Here is a 23083-nt window from a genome sequence, read left to right as displayed (position 1 = left end):
GAGCGCAACTTCACCGTGCGCGGCCCTTTCACACACAGCCTCAACACGTCATGATATACTAACCCATTCACGAGTTAACTGCTCCCTCTGTCTGCAGGTCAAATATAGGCTACTCTCACAGCCAGTTAGGGTAGATTGCAATTTCATTTTAAATTCCCCAACTGCTCGTTTGATTGCTTGATAACGTTGTTATGAGAATATAAAAATGGTTGGTAATGAGTCAAATTATAACATATGTAACTAAAATCCATACATACTTTGTTTTAATGTGGCAATACTATAAACTAAATTATTAACATTAATTAACTATTTGACAATCTGGAATCTTAAAAAAAATAAATATAATAAAAATAAAAAACTGCCTTTAGAGCATAAATTAAGTGCTAAGCAATTCAAAATACAAATCAAAGATCAAGTATTGATGTTTACAACAGGACATTTACAAAATGTCTTCATAAAGCATGATATTTACATAGTAAATTTATAGTTTACTGAGAGCAAAAGAAGATATTTTGAATAAAGCGGTCCAATGTGTCCACTAATTTCTATAGTATTTCTTTTATCTACTATGCCAATGGTTACAGGTTTTCTTATTTTACAGATGTTTCTTTTGTGTTCAACAGAAGAAACTCATAAAGATATGGACCACAACATAGGCCCTTTAAAGGTACCACAAAATTAAGGTAAAGTATTTTAGATGTTAGTATCAGGATGTTAGTTTTAAGGATATCTCTAAGCTAGTGTGCTCCAAAACAGTGACAAAATTCACTTTTTTAAATTATAAAACTGATATAAACACCTGAAGCTTGCAGTTTGGCACTTCTGTTTAAATGGAACGTTTTTTTCTTGTCCTCTCATTCTTCAATTTCTCATCAAGTCTTGAGCATTAAAAACTGTCTAGTATCTGACATGTCCCATCTCTTTAAGACATTTCTCAATTGCTTTTAATTTGATGCAATTGAGCAAAATACATATTAAAACAAAACAGTATTGGCTGTTATTTTAAAAGGGGAAAAGTTCCCAGCTTCCCTTCAGTTTGTTTTTTGTCAACAAGCTGTATGCTGTTTGAAAATGCATTGCAACATCCCACATGAACTAAAAAAAAAAGCAGTTTGAAGTGTGTATTTAAATTTTGCGATATTATTTTGTTATTTTTGACATATCTCTGTACTTGTTCACTTATTTTCCTTCAGCTTTGTCCTTTCTTTAAATGAGGGGTCGCCACAGCGGAATGAACCACCAACTTATCCAGCATATGTTTTACACAATGGATCCCCTTCCATCCACAACCCAGTACTAAGGAAACATCTATACAAACCCATACACTACGGGCAATTTAGTTTATTCAATTCACCTATAGGGGGAAACAGAGCACCTGGAGGAAACAGCTATAACACATGTAACTAAAATCCATTTTTTGTTTTACACGAATAGCCAAAATAATTATCTGGGGACCTGAAAATTTTGGCAGCATTTGTAGATAATTATAGTAAAATAAACCACAAACATCAACAACGCTGCAACGTGCTGCAGACTGCAGTACAACACTACCTTCCCTGTAATGTTCAATCTATTCAATCAGATGTTGAAATCACATGTGAACTACATGGAACACATGTAAAACACTTTTTTTTTTGGAACATTTTCATGTGTAACACTGGAACTGTCATTTTATATGTTTCCATCAGAGATCAGGCAATTACAGAGGGAGGGCCGCTACCACCAGAGATTGATTATTCAATCTATAAAATAAAAACTGGAAATAAAAAACACACTACAACTCCTAATCCAACATTCACAGTGAGATTAGCCTCTTCACTTCATCTTGTCTTTAAAGAATTTTTAAAAATCATCTCTATGATCCAGGGTCAACAAAAACTCCATGGAGCTGGAAACTACAGTGTGGTTGCCATGAATCTGCTTTCATCAACGTCCAACATAGAAGCATAACATTGTGTCAAGAGCTCAATATTAAACCCTGAGCAATGGAAGAAAAAAAACACACAGTGTGGTCAGACGAGTCAGCTTTCATCCTATTTTACACATTCAGGAAAAGAAAGAAGAGGCCTTTTGTTCACACGTTGACCTTCTACAATGCTTCTCCAAGAATTGCCAGATTAAAACATTTGACTCGTTAGAGAAACTTCTGGAGCACAGAGTGCAGGACAGATGTACAGTGCAGGGTCAAGGTTAAAGCAGGGGTTCACAGTAACTGGTTTCATGCTAAACATGAAATGGAGAGCAAATCCAATACCAGTTTTCATTCAAATGTGCTATTCTTAAAGAGAGACAAACTGAATATTAAGACATTGTGAGCATAAGAGGCTATTCACACCTTTTGAACAGTAGGCTATGTTTTCACAAAGGCTGAATTATTTGGTTAAAATAAAGTAAAAAAAAAATCTTATTTGTATAAGACTACTTATCCGTATACAGTCAGGTCCATAAATATTGAAACTTCAACACAGTTCTAACATTTTTGTGCTCTATACACAAACACATTGTATTTTAAATTAAATTAACTAAGCATGCTTTAACTGCAGACTGTCGGCTTTAATTTGAGGGTATTTACATCCAAATTAAGTGAACGGTGTAAGAATTACAACAGTTTGCATACGTGCCTCCCACTTGTTAGGGTCCAAAAGTAATATGTCAGTTGGTTTCTAAGCTGTTCCATGGCCAGGTGTGTTAGTCCCTCATTATCCCAATTACAATGAGCAGATAAAAGGTCCAGAGTTCATTCCAAGTGTGCCATTTACATTTGAATCTGTTGCTGTCAACTCTTAAGATGAGATCTAAAGAGCTGTAACTGTCAGTCAAGCAAGCGATCATTAGGCTGAAAAAACAAAACAAACCCATCAGAGAGACAGCAAAAACATAAGGTGTGGCCAAAACAACTGTTTTGTGAGCTCAGCAACACCAAAAGACCCGGAAGACCACAGAAACAACTGTGGTGTACGATTAAAGAATTATTTCCCTGGTGAAGAAAATGCCCTTCACAACAGTGGGACAGATCGAGAACACTCTCCAGGAGGTAGCAAAGCATGGTGAGCCTCAAAAACAGGAAGGCCAGATTAGAGTTTAACCCGGGCATGTATGGCTACCAATGCAACTGGTTCTCTTGTTTTTATTGATGATGTGACTGCTGACAAAAGCAGCAGGATGAATTCTGAAGTGTTTCAATGGCCAATATTAGCTCGTTTTAAGCCAAATGCGTCATAATTCATTAATGCAGATGGACAATGACCTAAAGCATACTGCAAAAGCAATCAAATAGTTTTTGAAGGGTAAGAAGTGAAATATTAAGCAATTACTAAGTCAGTCTCCTGACCTGAATCTGATTGAGCATGCATTTAACTTGCTGAAGACAAACTGAAAGGAAAATGCCTTAAGAACAAGCAGGAACTGAAGACAGTTGCTGTAGAGGCCTGGCAGAGCACCACCAGGAATGAAAGCCAGCATATGGTGATGTCTATGTATTCCAGACTTCATGCTGTAATTGACAGCAAAGGATTTGCAACCAAGAAGTAAAAAGTGAAAGTTTGATTTATGATAATTATTCTGTCCCATTACTTTTGGTCCCTTAATGCGTGGGAGGCACATATGTTGTAAATGCTACACCATTCACCTGATTTGGATGTAAATACCCTCAAATTAAAGCTGAAAGTCTGCAGTTGAAGCGCATACAGTATAGTTCTTTTCATTTAAAATCCATTGTGTTGGTGTATAGAGCCAAAAATGTTAGAATTGTGTCAATGTATCACTATTTATGGACCTGACTGTATATATATTAATATGCAATATATTCATGAAATGGCAAAGCTGCATTTTTGTGTCTTCAGTATCCCATTATAATGTGCTAATTTGGTGGCCAGTTATCATTGGTCAGTTATAATGTTCTTATAAAAAAATATAGTTTGCATGTTATAGAGTTTTTTTTTTCAAGCAGTAACATTTGTTTAAATTTATATTATATAGTTTTCAATTTGAAACTGATGTTTTGGTGAATTAAAAATGTACTTTAGGACAGTATTGATTTCAAATATATTTATTTTATCTTTGCTGAAAAGACAAAGGCGATGCACTGGCGCAGTAGGTAGTGCTGTCGCCTCACAGAAAGAAGGTCACTGGTTTGAGCCACGGCTGGGTCAGTTGGCATTTCTGTGTGGAGTTTGCGTATTCTCCCTGCGTTCACGTGGGGTTTTTTTAGGTGCTCTGGTTTGCCCCACAGTCCAAAAACATGTGGTACAGGTGAATTGTGTGGGCTAAATTGTCCGTAGTGTATGAGTGTGAATGAGTGTGTATGAATGTTTACCAGAGATGGGTTGCAGCTAGAAGGGCATCCGCTCCATAAAACATATGCTGGATAAGTTGGCAGTTCGTTCCGCTGTGGTGACACCAGATTAATAAAGGGACTAATCCAAAAAGAAAATGAATGAATGAAAAAACTAAATAAAAACTACCTTTCCACAAAATATAGATTTTTTTAAACGTATTCATCAGCATAACATCAGGATCACATGATAATAATAAAGTCTAGTTTACTGGCAGCTAAAAAGGTTGATTTTCCATTACGAGAATAATTGCATTTTAAAATAGTTATTTTTTATATTTTTTGATCAAATACATGTAGCCTTGGACTTCCTTCAAAAATATATATTAGCCTAAAGAAAAAAATCCAAACATGTTATGTTTTTATTCATTTTCAGATTAAACAAAAATGTTTTGACATAAGATAAACTTCATTTTTTTTGTATTCTCTCACTTGTTCCTATTGAGGGTTATTCTGTTGACTACTGAGTGATCTTTGGTAGCCTGTAGACACCAGTGGACACAGTAAGCTGGTGGGCTCTGACTTTCTTCTGCAGGAAAGCCTGCAATTCATTCACGTCCATCTCAGTGACTCCAGGCCCGGCGGCCACAAACATTCGCAGCATGGAGTGGATCCTCTCTAAAGTCATGCTCTCCAGGTTAGTCAGCATGGCCTGAATGTAGGCCCAGAATAGCTGAGAAATAAGAAAAAAATGATTTAGTATCATCTTTATTATAAAGTAATTCCCTTAACAGTTTTACATTAATGCAATGTGACTGTTAGGAGAGTATATATAACCTGCAGCTTCTCTTCTCTCTGCTCAGATTGTGTTGCTGTGTTGGAATCTCCCTCCTCATCACTGTCTATAAGCATGACACTTCTTTCAGATCTCTCTTTGCAAGTGCTGGTCTCCTGCACAGTATATCGGCCACCGGCTTCCTCCCGCAGCACACCCTGCTGCTGCCACAGGGCCAGCTTCCTGCGCACCATCTCCTGGGGCACTCCTAGGACCCCACTCAACTCTTCCAATGTCCAAGTGCCTAATAATGGGAAAACAAAGAGTATTGGCACTTCAGAAGCACAGTTTTATCAAGAATGCATCATTCATGAGCATAGTGGATGGTAGTTATGCTAGCAGCTTGTAGAACCTTAGAATGCTGCAGGAATTGCATTATTGTAGGCCAAAACCTTTAGGGATAGTTCACCTTAAAAATGAAAATAGCAGTATGTAGAACTGGCAACCTATTGGTTGACATTGATATTGCAGTACAAATTCAAAATATTGAAGTGAGCTTTTCCACCAGACCCTTCCTCCGACAACAACACAGGTTGCTAAACTGACAGGAGCGAGCATGCCTGATGACTGAGCCGTAGAATTTTTACAATTACAATATTTATATTATTATTAAAAATTATTAAAAACTCATTGAGGTCGCATTTTAAGCAGCACCTGCATATACAGTATGAAAGCAGCCTTCATGACTGAAATGAAATACGCAGTGTTTTCTGAAAAACACAGCTGAATAATAATTGGATATACTTACAGTAGGCGGAGTTTAACAGACCAAGACAAAAGGGACCTATTATCAGTGTTGGGGAGTAACTAGTTACATGTAACGACATTACGTAATTTAATTACAAAATAAATTTTAATAACTGTCCAGTTACTGACAAAAAATGTGTAATTAAATTCCAGTTACTTATAAAAATGTTAAAGATTACAAATGGGGTTACATCTAAAAATATTCTTTAAAGATCTGGGATATGTTGAATAATAATTATCTGTTACTTTGCCTGATATGCAAGATGCCTTCTGCTAAGGCCAAATATAAAAGCGGTGCTATTCTGCTATAAATACATTTATCAGTAGCGTAGCGGTAGTGTCGCTACTTTCTAAATCAAAAAACTTTTTAGTAGTGAAGCTTTTTTTTTAGTCAAGTAGCACAATAGCGTCCACACATCATCAATAAGTGACAGCACCGACATTCACAGAGCTGAGGCCAGTGTCTAGCCAATGAAAATAAAGCCATATGACGGTGAAAATGACAAATTCTTCTTCTACCTGTTTTTCAGAGGTCCACAACAAACTTTTTGGTGGGTTACTGCCACCTCTCGCTCTGGTCAGTGATTTCACCAGCCAAGGCTAACACAAAATTTTGCTTGATGGAAAGATGACTGAGGAGGAGGAGGTCTATATATATAGTTTACTCTAGTAAAGGCTAAAGTAAAATATGGTAATTACTATTAGTTCATGATAGTTACTACATTATGTAGAGTGATTTATTAATGAAGAGTTGTAAATATTTATACAATATAAAGCTCATTTCTAAATATTTCCCTTTACTATAAATTATCATAGTATTTTAATTGTGTAACACCTGGTTTTATTGGATTATTTGTTTTAGCTGTTATATACTAGAATTTGTTTCTGTTATTACAGCATATTTACAGTACATAATTTAACTGAACAATTCTGTTTCAAAATGTTTCATTACAGCAAAAAGGTTAGTGGTTCGAGCCCCAGCTGGGTCAGTTCGCGTTTTTGTGTGGAGTTTGCATGTTCTCCCTGCATTTGCGCGAGTTTCCTCTGGATGCTCCGATTTCCCCCACAGTCCAAAGACATGCAGTACAGGTGAACTGGGCAAGCTAAATTGTCCATAGTGTATCAGTGTGAATGAGTGTGTATGGACATTTCCCAGAGATGGGTTGCAGCTGGAGGGGCATCCGCTGCATAAAAAAACATGTGCAGGATAAGTTGGCGGTTCATTCCGATGTGGTGACCCCGGATAAATAAAGGGACTAAGCGGAAAAGAAAATGAATGAATGTATGTTTCATTGACAGTGTTATTGATCACTAAGATATGATTAACTTGGATTTAAGTTGCTTCGATTTAAAAATGAAAATTGCGAAAATAGCTTAGATGTTTTTTTTTGTTTTGTTTTTTTGCAAATGCCACAAAAATCACCCTGCACAACTAACCAAAATTTTGATTTTGAAACAACAGTAAACAATTTTTTTGTTATAAGGTCTGGTTTTGTGGTGGCTGTACTTTGGGTACGTAGGGTAATTTGTAATCTGTAATCTCTTACATATCCAAAGTAACCTCCCCAACACTGCGTATTATACACCTAGCGCAATGAGGTGCAAGGCAGGTATTTGTTGCTATTTTTATACCAGGGCAGCTCTAATTTTCATGTTTTGCACTACATTGTTTAAATAGCAAATCAATTGCAGAGGTGTGTGTAAAGGCACATTGTTGGCATGTTGTTATTTTGAAGAACTGAAATAGACCGCTGCATTGACCAACTAAAAGCTAGACCAAACTCCAGTGCAAAGTGCGATAGTTATGCGCCTATGTGGGTTCAAATGCCTACACATTGCTTAATACACACAGGATAAAGAGCAATACACAAATATCTTTAGATAAGAAAAAAAATTAAATATTAATATATTACAAAAATTATTATTTTCTACACAAATATAAAAAACCACTGCCTCCGACCATGCATTCTTGACATTTAGGGTTTTGGAATCCGGCTCTTATGTTGTCTGTTTACTCATTCATTTTGCATTTGTATAACGGTATTATTAGTAGTAGTATTCATTTTGCATATTTATATTTGTTTTAATAAAAACAAGTTTAGATTTGTACACCTGTCGGGTTTAGGAGACGTACGAATCATCATATGGAACAATAGAAAGTGTGTTTGGATATAACTATAAGTTGTTTGACCACACTTCGTTAATATTGTTCATTAATTCGTTTGCTGGAAATTAGAACTGAATTTAGAAATAGTTTTGAAACAAATCTTTGCGCTTAACAAACAAAATTAAATATGTAGGCCAATGGATGTCTACATTGGAGTGCGTACAACACCGTTTCTTTACAAAAGTAAAGTAGTGAAGTAAAGAGTAAAACTAAAGTAAAGAGAAAGTAAAGAGGCCAAATGGAGGAGGTTCATTCTTTATACTCACTGCAGATGGTCTGTTTAACTGTTTTTTGTTAGTAAAGCATTCAGTTCTTCCACCTCCAATGTCCACCATATAAATAGCAAATGCACCATGGCGCAACGCATGTGACTCTTAAAGGGAATGTGAGATGAGACTCTGATTAATGTATGTTATGCTCAAAACACACCCGTAACTACTAAGAGAATAAGCACAACCCTGTTAGACCATGCACAAGGATTGCAGAGCTTATTTTTCCATCCTTAAAATAGCAAAAGTAGATTTGGACATTCCAAGACTTTGTGCTTTGAACATTAAAATAGAGCCCATAGACAGACATTCCAACACAGAACACACATTATAAGCAAAGAATAACTGACATTAGCATGTTTTTCAGATAAACCCAGACAACCACAGCATTTTTCCTAAAGCACCAAATTATCATATAATGGAATGGTATCATGAAGAGCAATGTATTTTTGGTGAACTACTTTACCCCACCTTTGTCCTGGAAGTGTAAAATAATTGCAGCATGGATGGGCGACACTGTGAGATCTGTGATAGTTCTGTCCTCCAGCTCTAGATCTAATGTAACAGAACCCAGCTGAGGTTTCCACCTCAGAGTCCTCATGGCCTGCATAAAAAAATAAGAAAAGATATGGCTTAAAATATTTCCAAAAGAGTTTGGAAGACAAAGACATATTATGAAGAAAGAATCTAAAGAATTTGACCGAACTCTTTTTGTGCTGCGTGCCAATAAAATATGTGCCAAAAAGTAAAAAATGTACTAAAATACCTTGAGTTTCTCAAAGCGGTGTGTGTAGTCCTCCATGGCTTTAGAGGCGACTGCAGGGAGTTCCATCTTTTCCTCCTTCAGCTGGGGCCAGAACTCAGATGAAATGATCATGGCAGACAGTGGTAATGTAGGCTGCTCTTCTGCAGGAAGACGACGTTCCTCCTCGTGGATATTAGAGTTGATCCGCCTAGAGTCTGCCACATCCTGCAGAGGAAAACGCAGACGTTAATTATGTGTAATATTGTGGTTCATTATTTGATGTCTTTTAGTTTTGTTTTCTGTTTTATGCTTAATGTAGAGCTTTGGGTGTAAGAAAAGTGCTGTATAATAATTTATTATTATTAATATGTTTTTTATTCAGTATAAGAAACACATAACGCAAGAAAACCCATTCGAGGTTACATAAAAAGCAATGACATGATTATAAGATGACATGAATGACATGATAACAAGAAAAGTGATTTGGTGAAGAGCATACCTTCAGCATCACTTCACAATAATGCATATGGGATTCGCCAAACCTCAGTTTCAGCAGCTCAACATTGCGAATCTCTCTGTAAACACAAAGAAAGAACATTTAAGTACAGAATTTAATACTTAAAACCTGGTAAATAAAATCCTCTTCCTGATCTCTTTTAACCTTAATGTCATGAATATTTGCCTTATCTTTTGATAATCTTGTTTTGAGATACAGTAGAAACATAAAATATCTGCCTTTACTCAACTGTTTTAAACAATATCTAAAATCTTTTTTTTTTTTTTTTTTCATTTGCATCTATGAAGCTTATGCATTTAATTTGTAACATTTATGTGGAAATACAATTTATAATGTTATGAATTTGGGCTGCACAGTATATTGGTTTGGCATTGATATTGCAACATGTGCATTCAATAGTTGCAAAATATCACCAGATAAAACTGATCAGATTAGGCAAGACCAATAAGGTCTGGTCAGATTATATCAAATTCCCAGGTCAGCCATTTTAAGCATCTGCCATTGTAAATTGTCAAAAATTGCTATATTTTATGAACACATTGACATAGTGTCACAAAACTCTGCATGTGTCTTTGGGACCATGAGGTGCTAAAATATTGTATGGCAGTGGCACAAAAAAGTTATCATAGAATTTAAAGAGGTGGTCCAGTACGATATCATATTTTGCTGTGTGGACATAAACAACATCTCTGAATGTAAGATGCTCAAAGTTCAAACTTAAAGGGAGACATTGGCTTTTACAAAGTTAGCTTAGCAAAGCCTACAGTAAACAAATCTGGGGACTACAAAAAAAAATACATCCAGGCTAATGAGATCACAAACGATCCAGGTTATGCACATCCACTGCCCACACACCTTGTGCAGCAAAGGGGCATGGCCACAGACGTGTTAGTAGAGAAAGAAAAATGCAGTCCAAATGCTGCTATTTTCATGGATCTTGTTCTGTTTCACTATTTAGCCTTCCGAGGGACAAGACACACAGAGAGAAGTGCTTAAAATTCATTTTTAATTATATTCCAGATTATTACAAAAAATATATAACTCTGTGCAAAGCATTTTACAAAGGACAGTGCTGGATTCAGCCTATGATAAAAGAAAAAGCTGTGTATTGTGAGCCACAACCTGTACATACTTCTGTTTGTTAAAAATTATACCTTACATGCATAGTTTCTAGTGTTCATTGTAGGCTATGTTGTAGAAAGGACATAAACAAGGATATGAGCAACGAGAAACATGGTTTGTCACTAGCAATTATTATTAGCAATTTAGTTCATGCCTGCCAACATTTGTGCCCGATTTTCCCGAGAACAGGGGGTGTGGGGGGTTTGGTGTGGTGGTCTCTGTGTAAGAAAGTTGAGGCTGTGAGTATGTGGTGTTATCAACTGTACCATGTTTTCACTATCGTCACCAGCGACTGCAATGTACCTGTATGCATCAGCATTCCGTGAGTTTTACATTTGAAATAATGGGTAATACTATGTACAGACATCTCAAGTCTCCCTGAGGCGCTGCCACACCATTCAGAAACATCTCACAAGAGTCGCATTTGCATGGGTTCAGCTTTGTCCTCTTCATGTTCTGTGTCTGAATTAGGCGCAAACTGATACAGACTACCAAGGAATAGCAGAATAATAAAAGATAAGTATATGGAAATGGCATACTGTAAGCCTCAGACACCAGTTTCCTTGTTTTGATGTAAATTCCACAAGTGTAAAACCCTGGTGGACAACAGACCAATGAGAAGACAAAACAAACTGTGAAGAGACTCACGGGCCATGCCCTCGCATTTGCATTTTTGCCATTAATATACATGCCTCATGCAGTGTATGATAAGCAGCTATAAAATGTTTTACAGTGAGAAAAAATTATGATTTTCCTCTATTAGATATTTTTAAGTGTACATTTCACTTATGAGGAACTTTAATTTTGAAAACGTGTGCACCAAATTGTTTACTGTGCGTTGCTGGTCTACGACATCACAAGGCACGTTCAAACTGGCCTCAGGACGCAAAATGCACAATTTACATATTATACATTTATACAAGTTTAATTATAATTTAGCCTTTATCCACAACTCATTAGCGGAGCAAACAGGTTAGCGTTACTCTGGTTGGGTTTATTTTTAACTTTGTTCAGCATACATCATGCTGTATAAGAGTGCATGTTTTTGTAAGAACGGCACGTCAGAATGGAGCTCATTAACATTCACGACACAAGCCATATATAGTAAATTATGGACTTTCTGATTTTATAGATATTTTATTTAGTAATAAATAAGCTTATTAAACTGTTTATGAAGTTTTTTTTTTAACTTACCGAAGCCATAAACCTACTATGTAGATTTCAGAGAACAATTTAACTTATTAAACCAATGCAGTATATGGCATCCTTAACTTAGTCCAACTAAGGCTAAAAAGCTGTGTAAAGAATTGTGCCATCTTTGAACAAATGTCCTTAAGCAGTAACTATTCCTAAACCTAAACAATTGATATAAACAAAATAACAAAGGGGATAAAATTATCCTCAAGGCTCCCCAATATTTACTTGAAGCTTAAAGCTTTCAAATGATTGGTTAGAGAGTTTGTGGTAAATGTGAAACAAATATTTTATTAAGTGATTTTTAAAAAGAACTGACATTAAATCATTTTGAAATTGAATAAATTATAATCTGACAGTTTTAACTAAGCCAAGCTAATATGATTAAGCTGATTCAAGAGCATTAAGCATTATGTGGATACAGGTTTACATATGTATGTAAGGTGGGTCACCTGGCTGTGTTGTAGTTGAGCTGATGCAGAAGTCTGTCAGCCAATACAGTCTTGTATTCATTAACGAAGATCTCTTTACTGCCATAAATGCTGACCAGCAGACTGATGATGTCAGAAGAACGTCGCTTAGACCCAGTTTTATCTACAGTGAGAGAAAGAGGGAGAGAATACTATTAAATATAAAATTGCAATGCAAGACCTGAAAAAAAATCACAAAAAACAATAATAAAACTAGTGGCAGTGATGTTTAGGGATCTCAAAAAAAAAAAAAAAAAATCAAGATTTCTCTAAATGGGAAAAAAAAAAATTTAAATTATGAAAACAAACATTTGTAAAAACAGAGGAACCCCAAATGACAATGACAATTACCACTAATATATATATATATATATATATATATATATATATATATATATATATATATATATATATATATATATAAAGAGATCCACAAGCACCTGAAATGCAGAAGCTCTTACCAGGCTAAACTCTGCAGTGACAGGAGCAGTATTTGCAGAAGAGCACCCTTTAATGGCTGCTACTTAAACTACAGCCAATCCAGCAAAGCACACTCAGGCTCAAACTAACACATCAGCCAGATATAAAACAAACAAAATCTGAAAGATGGAACTACAATACAACAGAAGATGTAACTGTATTTGCTCCTGAAAAAATACAGCAAAACAGCAGAATATCTAAGCTGTATAAAAGAACACAAGATTAAAAAGGCACTACTGAACTGCAGACTAACCAAACACTGTCTGCATTCTAAAAATTGATACTCGTTTGAATTGAGAAAATTAAATTTGATAAAAGATTAATCTATTTTTGGCCATCTGATATTACGCACACACATATTTTTTAAGATAAAGATTTTCAAATGCAAAACAGCAATCTGTGAGCATTTATCAGTACCATTTATTGAGCCCTGCCATATGGACTGAGCATATATATATATATATATATATATATATATATATATATATATATATATATATATATATATATATATATATATATATATATATATATATATATATATGTATGTATATATATATATATATATATATATATATATATATATATATATATATATATATATATATGTATATATATATATATATATGTATATATATATATATATATATATATATATATATATATATATATATATATATATATATATATATACAGTTGAAGTCAGAATTATTAGCCCCCTTCAAATTTTTTTCTTCTTTTTAAGTATTTTGCAAATGATGTTTAACAGAGCAAGGACATTTTCACAGTATGTCTGATAATATTTTTTCTTCTACAAAAAGTCTTATTTGTTGTGTTTCGGCTAGAATAAAAGCAGTTTTTAATTTTTTAAAAGCCATTTTAAGAACAAAATTATTAGCCCCTTTAAGCTACTTGTTTTCTTGATAATCTACAGAACAATCTACTGTGTGTACAATAACTTGCCTAATTACCCTATCCTGCCTAGTTAACTTAATTAACCTAGTTAAACCTTTAAATGTCACTTTAAGCTGTATAGAATTTATTTATTTATTATATGTCCGATATCACCTCCCCGTTTAAAAAGAACAGCCAAAGGGTTTTGTTTTATCACAGCTTTGCCAGTGAGAGTGGTTCAGCTTAAGTGCATCAAATGAAAAACAAATGAAAAGCTTCCTGAAGGGGGCGGAGCTTGTCAGATGCTTTGAATGGTTATGATGTGATGAGAAACTGTAGTTTGAGTTGACGTGAATAAAACCTTTGGTCTGTTTGGGCAGAAGTGACAAACTACAAGTTTTCCATGTTTATTTCAGTTTTATATCTTCTAAATGCAAATTTTGTCACTGTTTTGGGGCACACTAGCTTATAGATATCCTAAAAACGAATAATACTGATACTAACATCTAAAAAAAACTTCAATGGACCTTTAAATATTTTTTTCTAGTACACATATTATTGTATACATTTAATTGTATACAGGGTTCAACGCTGAGGATTCCCCTTCGGGGGGAACTTCAGCACTATAAGTGGATTTGATTTGTAAAATCCACGCATTGGGAGGATTCGGATCAGAAGCCGCTTGTCTGGAGAGTATTGAACGGGCCAATGAATGAAATTAATTGGCAGCGTAAGCTTGCGCAGGTGTGCGACATCTGCAATTATCTCAGCATATAAGCACACCTGAAGCCAGCAGACGCCATCCTTTTCGCTTCAGATCCTTTCTGAGTGAGTCGATGAGGGTTCCTCTTGCTGATCAGCACTTCAGAGCGAACGAGTGTGTCTCCCGGTCCAGAGTGGGTCTTCGCGGTGGCAGACGGTCGAGCTGGGTTACTCCCTTGCCTGCGGTTCCTTGGGTCCGGTCCTCCAGAGCGGTGCGTATAGTTGCAACTTTCCTAAAAGAGCAACACAGTCGTGCAGCACGTCCTTTTCAGGATGGCGCTCCGACTGTGCGTTTCTGGATGCGGGGGTTTCCTGGCTCCGGATGATGGACACGATCACTGCATTGCATGTTTGGGGGTCCAGCATGTTAATGCGGTGCTCGCGGGCGGTTCATGTCGTCATTGCGATGCCATGACCGTTGCACAGCTAAGATCGCGGCTAACTTTCGCAAGAGAGCGAGCCACCCCAGTTGCCTCCTGTTCTGAAAAAGCAGCGGGCGCTCGGGCAGATCTGAGGGTTTCAGCGGGAGATAATCCGCCGCCCACGGGCTCGCGGACCTCTCGCTCCTCACGGCGCTCCATCCAAGCTTCGGGTGGTGAGAGTGATCCGTCTAACCAGATGGTAGCTCTCACACTCGCTGACACCGGAGATCAGATGTCCTCCGCGGCATCGGAGGGTGGGCTTTCACTGTCCGACGAAGATCCGGACCCGCTCGCCCCCTCCGGGCAGGTGAGCGCTGTCAAATCGGATCCTGAAGCGGACATGTTAGCCGTGCTTTCCCGGGCTGCTTCGGCCGTGGGGTTGGAGATGGTTTATCCCCCAGCTCCGCGGCCGGACCGACTAGATGGGTGCTACGTAGAGGACCAGAAGGCGAAGCCTTCGAAGCCTCTCGTCCCCTTCTTCCCGGAAGTGCACAGTAGGCTCACGCAGTCTTGGAGGGCACCTTTCTCTGCCCGTGCTGCGTGTGCCTCCGCCCTCACCGCCCTTGACGGCGGAGCTGCCAGGGGGTATGAGGCGATCCCGTCAGTGGAGCGCGCTATCGCGGTCAATCTTTGTCCGCGCGGCGCCTCTACGTGGCGGGGTTTGCCCCGCCTCCCGTCCAAAGCCTGTAGGTTGTCTGCCTCCCTCGGAGCCAGAGCTTATAAGGCTGCGGGCCAGGCTGCTTCTGCTTTGCACGCGATGGCCACCTACCAGCGCTACCAAGCGCAGGCGCTGGCCGAGCTGCACGAGGGCGGGTCCAACCCAAGCTTATTACATGAGCTGCGCACCGCGACCGACTATGCTCTTCGGACTACTAAGTCCGCCGCGTGTGCGCTGGGGAGGACGATGTCCACACTTGTGGTTCAGGAACGCCACCTCTGGCTAAACCTGGCCGATATGCGCGACGTTGACAAAGTTCGCTTTCTTGACTCGCCCATATCCCAGGCTGGCCTGTTCGGCGACACCGTCGGTGAATTCACCCAGGAATTCAAGGCGGTGAAAGAGCAGTCGGATGCGATGGGCAATGTCATCTATCGGCGTGGCCGTAAGCCCGCTCCGCCCGCCGAGCCATCCACCTCCGCTGTTCCTCGCCGAGGGCGCCCGCCAACGAGTGCTGCCTCGAAAGCAGGCAGCCCCTCCTGCCCAGGGCGCCGTTAAGTCCGGTAAACGGACCGCGAAGCGTCCCTGAGACAGGCCATCCGGAGAAGAGGAAACTTGCTCTTTCCCCGCTGGAGGGCGGGGCCCCGATAACAACGGTACTTTTCAGTGCCACCAAAACATCAGTAAAAGAGCACTTTTTCCCTTCCCCGGATGTGACTGCACGAGTTCTGCCAGTCCGGGACGCGCTGCCTTCCGGCTCGCAGACTCTACGTGCTTCGCCAGTGGCTCACGAGCGCTGGGGGGACGGTCTCCCTTCCCTCAGCCCTCCAGCCCCCTCTCCGGAGTCAGGGTGCGGAGCCAGAGCGAATCGCTCTCCTCCAGCTCTTCCGCGGGACCCTCGTGCTTCCCGGATCAGCACACCCACTCCGCGCTGCCCCACCGCTGGTACGTCAGCGATTGTAGCGATGACTCCATTAGCGAGGGCTCTGCCTGCCTGGTTAGCGCGGGCCAGCCCCTCGCGGTGGCTCATACGCACAATCAGACTCGGTTACGCGCTTCAGTTCGCGAAACGGCCCCCCAAGTTTACGGGCGTGTATTTCTCCAGGGTCAACCCCCTGTCCGCCCCTGTCTTGCGAGAGGAGATTGCTGCCCTCCTGGCGAAGGGTGCAATCGAGCCGGTTCCTCCAGCCGAGATGGAGAGTGGGTTTTACAGCCCATACTTCATCGTACCCAAAAAGAGCGGTGGGTCAAAGCCAATCCTAGATCTGCGCGTTTTGAACCGCTGTCTGCACAGGCTGCCGTTCAGAATGCTCACGCAGAGGCGCATTCTCCAATGCGTTCGTCCTCGGGATTGGTTTGCAGCCATAGACCTGAAGGACGCGTATTTCCATGTCTCCATTCTTCCACGCCACCGCCAATTTCTGCGGTTTGCGTTCGAGGGTCGAGCGTGGCAGTACAAGGTCCTCCCCTTCGGGCTCTCTCTGTCTCCGCGGGTCTTCACCAAACTCGCGGAGGGTGCCCTAGCGCCCCTTTGGCTCGCGGGCATTCGCATACTCAATTATCTCGACGACTGGCTGATTTTAGCCCACTCGCGGGAGCAATTGATTATGCACAGGGACAAGGTGCTTCGGCATCTCCGCCTACTGGGGCTTCAGGTCAACCGAGAAAAGAGCAAACTCGCCCCCGTGCAGAGGATTTCTTTTCTCGGGATGGAGCTGGACTCGATCACCATGGTAGCGCACCTCTCCGAGGAACGCGCTCGCCTGTTGCTGAACTGTCTGAGGGAGCTCGACAGCAAACTAGTGGTCCCACTGAAGTTCTTTCAGAGGCTCCTGGGGCATATGGCATCCGCAGCCGCCGTCACGCCGCTCGGGTTGCTCCATATGAGACCACTTCAGCACTGGCTTCACGATCGGGTCCCCAGACGCGCATGGCACGCGGGCACACACCGGGTCTCGGTTACTGCGCTGTGTCGCCGCGCCCTCAGCCCTTGGAACGACCCCTCGTTCCTACAGGCCGGTGTGCCTCTAGGACAGGCGTCCAGCCATGTTGTTATTTCAACAGACGCTTCCAACACGGGTTGGGGGGCCGTGTGTCGCGGGCATGCGGCTGCGGGCCTCTGGAAGGGTGCCCAGCTGCATTGGCATATCAATCGCCTAGAGCTGTTGGCAGTGTTCCTCGCTCTCCACCGCTTTTTACCAGTGCTGGAGCGGCAACACGTGCTGGTCAGGACGGACAGTACGGCGGCGGCGGCGTATATCAACCGCATGGGGGGTATGCGCTCTCGCCGCATGTCTCAGCTCGCCCGCCGTCTGCTCCTCTGGAGTCACCCGCGGCTGAAATCGCTGCGCGCCATTCACGTACCAGGCACGCTCAATCGTGCAGCCATAGCGCTCTCACGACAGCTGTTACGCCCTGGAGAATGGAGACTCCACCCCGAGTCTGTTCAGCTGATATGGGCGCGATTCGGGGAGGCCCAGATCGATCTGTTTGCTTCCCCCGAGAACGCTCACTGCCAGTTGTTTTTTTCCCTGACCGAGGGCTCTCTCGGCACGGATGCACTGGCCCACAGCTGGCCTCGGGGCATGCGCAAGTATGCGTTTCCCCCAGTGAGCCTGCTCGCGCAGTTTCTGTGCAAGGTCAGGGAGGACGAGGAACAGGTTCTGCTAGTTGCGCCCCTTTGGCTCAACCGGACCTGGATATCAGAGCTCTCACTCCTCGCGACGGCCCTCCCCTGGCGGATCCCTTTGAGAGAGGACCTACTCTCTCAGGGACAGGGCACCATCTGGCACCCTCGCCCCGATCTTTGGAACCTCCACGTGTGGTCCCTAGACGCGAGGAAGACTTAGGTAACCTACCGACTGCGGTGGTTAATACCATCACTCAGGCTAGAGCCCCCTCCACGAGGCGCGCCTACGCCCTGAAGTGGAGTCTATTCACTGAATGGTGCGTCTCTCGCAGAGAAGACCCCCGAAATTGCCAGATTAGTGTTGTGCTCTCTTTCCTTCAAGAGAAGTTGGACAGCAGGCTGTCGCCCTCCACTCTCAAGGTTTACATGGCCGCCATCTCCGCTTATCATAGCGCGGTAGCTGGCGGCACCGTGGGAAAGCATAACCTGGTCATCCAGTTCCTTAGGGGTGCTAGGCGAATTAATCCATCTCGCCCCCCTCTCATGCCCTCTTGGGATCTCGCCCTCGTTCTCACGAGTCTGCGATCCGATCCCTTTGAGCCACTCGAATCAGTATCTCTAAGATTTCTGTCCCTGAAGACAGCTCTGCTGGTTGCGTTGGCCTCCATCAAGAGGGTCGGGGACCTGGAGGCATTTTCGGTCAGTGACTCGTGCCTGGAATTCGGGCCGGATTACTCTCACGTCATCCTGAGACCCCGCCCCGGTTATGTGCCCAAGGTTCCTACCACCCCCTTTAGAGATCAGGTAGTAAACCTGCAAGCGCTGCCCCCGGAGGAGGCAGACCCAGCCCTTTCTTTACTTTGTCCAGTTCGCGCTCTGCGCATTTATGTGGACCGTACTCAGAATTTTAGATCATCTGAGCAGCTCTTTGTCTGTTATGGCGGTCGGCAGCAGGGAAGTGCCGTATCAAAACAAAGATTATCCCACTGGATTGTGGATGCCATTTCACTCGCTTATTTGAGTCGAGGTCAGCCGTGTCCCCCGGGAGTTCGTGCACACTCCACTCGGAGCGTTGCATCCTCTTGGGCGCGTGCACGCGGCGCCTCTCTAACAGACATCTGTAGAGGTGCGGGCTGGGCGACACCCAACACATTTGCAAGGTTTTACAATCTGCGAGTGGAGCCGGTTTCCTCAAGGGTATTAGGTAACCCTTTGGTGATTGAGGAGACAACTCGGTAGGGTGTTGAAACACGCTTGCTGCGCCATTCTCCCTAACACGGAGGTACGTGCGCCTTTTCTATCTGTCAGTAAAGTTCCCCGTCAGGTGAGCCCTGCAGATTCCTCCGTGGCCCCCAGCACTGACTCAGCGGAGGAGTCACTTGCTGGCCCACTACGTTGTAGGTCTGCCCGCTGGTCAGCCCGCGTTTTGGGTATAGGTGCCTGCTATGCGTGATCCCCACTAGGCGATCCCATATGCTTATTCCGCCACGGTTAAGTCCCCCCCCTGGGCGGACCCGTGTCTTCCCTCTCCGCTAACCACTCTTTGCTATGCGTACTCCCCCTTTTTAGGGCTAGTCCATATGTAAATTCTGCCATCTATCCCCCCCTTGGGTAACGAATGGCCTCCGCAGCGTCCTCCCTATCGGGATTGCACGCTTCCCAACGTACTGTCGTATTTCCTAGAATTATCTAGATGCTCACGACTTCCCAAAAAATATATCTAAATCCGTAAAACTGTTGAAGTAGGATAAATTAGGGCCAGGGACACGTTGGAGGACCGCGCCCCCCATGATGTGGGTGCGTCACGCTTGCTTGACTATCTCCTCATCGGGGGTGTTGGTAAGGTGCAGTCATTATGGCGCTTTCAATGGGCTCCCAATGCGTTGATTTTACAAATCAAATCCACTTATAGTGCTGAAGTTCCCCCCGAAGGGGAACGTTCGAGGTTACTAAAGTAACCCTTCGTTCCCCGAGGAGGGGAACGGAAGCACTATACTCCGTCGCCATAATGACTGTCCCTTAGCTGTTTGAAAGTCTCTTCAGCTTAAAAGGATGGCGTCTGCTGGCTTCAGGTGTGCTTATATGCTGAGATAATTGCAGATGTCGCACACCTGCGCAAGCTTACGCTGCCAATTAATTTCATTCATTGGCCCGTTCAATACTCTCCAGACAAGCGGCTTCTGATCCGAATCCTCCCAATGCGTGGATTTTACAAATCAAATCCACTTATAGTGCTTCCGTTCCCCTCCTCGGGGAACGAAGGGTTACTTTAGTAACCTCGAACGTTTTTTCTACAAGCCCAATCGGACCAGTGGTTCAGATCTTTACTTGCCCTGCCAATATTTTCACTGGCCCTACAAAAAAAAAAGTTTACAGCTATTTCTTAGCCACAAATTAAAAACAAAAATGTGTCAAAATGTTTGTAATCTAGAATTTAAATATTTAAAAAAAAGTTAATAAATGTATAATGAGCAAAATTCTAAGTGTTTTGCAAACAAAAGTGGCTAAACCGCCAAACTAACGGCAAGCTGTACAAAACATCATTTCATTTTTTTTAGTTGTGGTGTACCCTCGTAAATGTCTGCTTCCAAGATGTTAGAAACAAATGTTTTCCTTAAGCATCATAACTTGATATTGCTGTCTCTTTGCTGTACTGGTTGTTACGGAAAAAAATAACGTGCTCACAACATCCAATCAGATAAGAGGAACCAAGAACAACATTTGAAGGCTTAAAAACCCAAACTGTTTCTTCATTTTGACTGTATTTGCACGCAACTGACAAATAGTCATGGGCAAACTAAAATTTAGGCAAACTAAAAATTACTTTCATGGCAAAGAATGATGAAAAAGTTTTTTATTCTATACACTAAACATGCAGCAAAAAGAAAATTCCTTGTTGAAGCTTAATAACTTATAATATATAATAAAACACTTGGCAGAAAACACCTAACATGTTGTATTGTTTTTCTAATTTATTTTGTTAATTTTTCACGAAAATAATGGTTTTTAACTTTTTTGTTGCGTTCATAAAAACAAATAAATAAAAATCAAACAGAAAACAACTATCTAATTAAATGCTGCAAGAATGTACCATACTCTTAACTCTTACAAAACATGAGTGCATTAAAAAGATCGCAAAATAGGGGATGAACCAACAACAAATTACCAATCTTTCCAAACAGGTATGAATGAATGTTTTTTCGTCCATAAATTTGATGATTATGAAAAAAAAATATATGCGTTTTATAAAAACTACATAAAAGGATAGATAGCTATCAAGAATGTTTCAGAAACATTTTACTAATTTTGAGATCCGTATGATCACCATAACCAAATTCAGAAGCAAATGCTATAACCTTGGCATACATATAGACTGCAAAAAAAGAATGTTTCCTTTAATTAGATTCAAAGTCCTGTCTTCAGGCAATGCTTTCCCTTAGAAATGATCATTAAGCACTAGTTAAGACTGATCACAAACGTCTAGAATGTTTACTCCAGGATGACACACAGTTATTTAATACTTAGATCTAGGGCTGGGTGATATGGCGTTAAATTGAAATCTCGATTAATTGACCATTTTAACTCGATTACTAAATTAAGCGATTTTATTTATTTATTTATTTATTTATTTTTTGCTCTCATAGTTTACTGACAGGTTTCGTACAGTAAATATGCTCACATATTACAAGAGAGAGATTACTGAATGAAGTGTGCATAAAGGGAAACACACTACTATCTGTGATTTTTTGAAAATAAATAACCTGCACTTTTGGAAACAAAGTAAATTATAAAAAAAAATTTATAGTTAAAGTAGACAATAAACAGTATTTCTTCTAAAACAAATAACTCTTGCATCTTGGGTAAATAATATTTTAAAAAGTTTTTTGCATCTTCTGTAAAGAAATATTTTAATATAAATAATAATTTTAATGTAATGGAAAATATGCCGTCTCAAGGCATCTCAGCGCAGCTTTTGAAGCGCAAAGAAAGGCTCAAGAATGGGTCCATCATACTACTTGACCAGAGATCAGATGTGGCAGCAAAATGGCCACATAAATAAAGGCTTAACAGAGCAGGGACACGTGACTCCACACTTAGTAGGGAAAAACTGAAAAAAATTGACCTGTAAAAATTAAATCGATTATATTTCGTAATGTTGATTTGGATTACTTTTTCGATTAATCGCCCTGCCCTACTCGGATCCTACACATATCGTACCACATGCTATATTTGTAAAAGAATTTTAACTGTCAATCATGCTTTATTTGATTGTGTTAGTATTAATTCTGTAAGAAATGGGACAACTAGGTTGCTGTTGGAAGTAGTGTATATATTGAAGGGGACACTATACTGTCAGTGAGCGGCGTCTTTAGGATGAGACGTTAAACTGAAGTCCTGACATTTTGTGGTAATTAAAAATCCCATGGCACTTCTCGTAAAGAGTAGAGGTGTAACCCCAGTGTCCTGGCTAAATTCCCTCTCAAATTTTTTATCGAATTTAATTTTCTCAATTCAAACGAGTAGCAATTTTTAGAATGCAGACAGTGTTTGGTTAGTCTGCAGTTTAGTAGTGCCTTTTTAATCTTGTGTTCTTTTATACAGCTCAGAAATTCTGCTGTTTTGCTGTATATTTTCAGGTGCAAATACAGTTCCATCTTCTGTTGTATTGTAGTTCCATCTTTCAGATTTTGTTTGTTTTATATCTGTCTGATGTGTTAGTTTGAGCCTGAGTGTGCTTTGCTGGATTGGCTGTAGTTTAAATGGCCTCTCAATCATACCCATCTACTGAATTGGCTCAATGATTATCTTTCCCCTAGACCTATAGCTGGTGTGTGGTGGGTGCCATTGTCCTGTGGCTGCCTTCACATCATCCAAGTGGATGCTGCACACTGGTGGTGG

General features: G+C 40.9%; 1 protein-coding gene across 2 annotated transcripts in view; it reads right to left on the bottom strand.

The window, feature by feature from the left end:
* Positions 1-4677: 4677 nt before the first annotated feature.
* The window catches only part of anapc2 (anaphase promoting complex subunit 2), a 29437-nt gene continuing 11031 nt past the window's right edge, over positions 4678-23083 (bottom strand). The window contains exons 9-14 of one of the 2 annotated variants that reach the window (NM_001256746.3): positions 12322-12463; positions 9536-9611; positions 9058-9261; positions 8763-8895; positions 5111-5352; positions 4678-5006 (exon numbers count right to left, since the gene is read on the bottom strand). In NM_001256746.3, coding sequence (NP_001243675.2) covers positions 4794-5006; positions 5111-5352; positions 8763-8895; positions 9058-9261; positions 9536-9611; positions 12322-12463 — 1010 coding nt within the window. In that variant the 3' untranslated portion in view covers positions 4678-4793. Of the gene's footprint in view, positions 5007-5110; positions 5353-8762; positions 8896-9057; positions 9262-9535; positions 9612-11503; positions 11883-12097; positions 12464-23083 lie in introns of those variants that run through there. The other variant, XR_015489869.1, reaches the window with a different exon arrangement.

The sequence above is a fragment of the Danio rerio genome, chromosome 5 (assembly GCF_052040795.2).
Source record: "Danio rerio strain M-AB ecotype USA chromosome 5, GRCz13ab, whole genome shotgun sequence".
Classification (NCBI taxonomy): Eukaryota; Metazoa; Chordata; class Actinopteri; order Cypriniformes; family Danionidae; genus Danio; species Danio rerio.
This window is presented reverse-complemented; position numbering and strand designations above follow the sequence as displayed.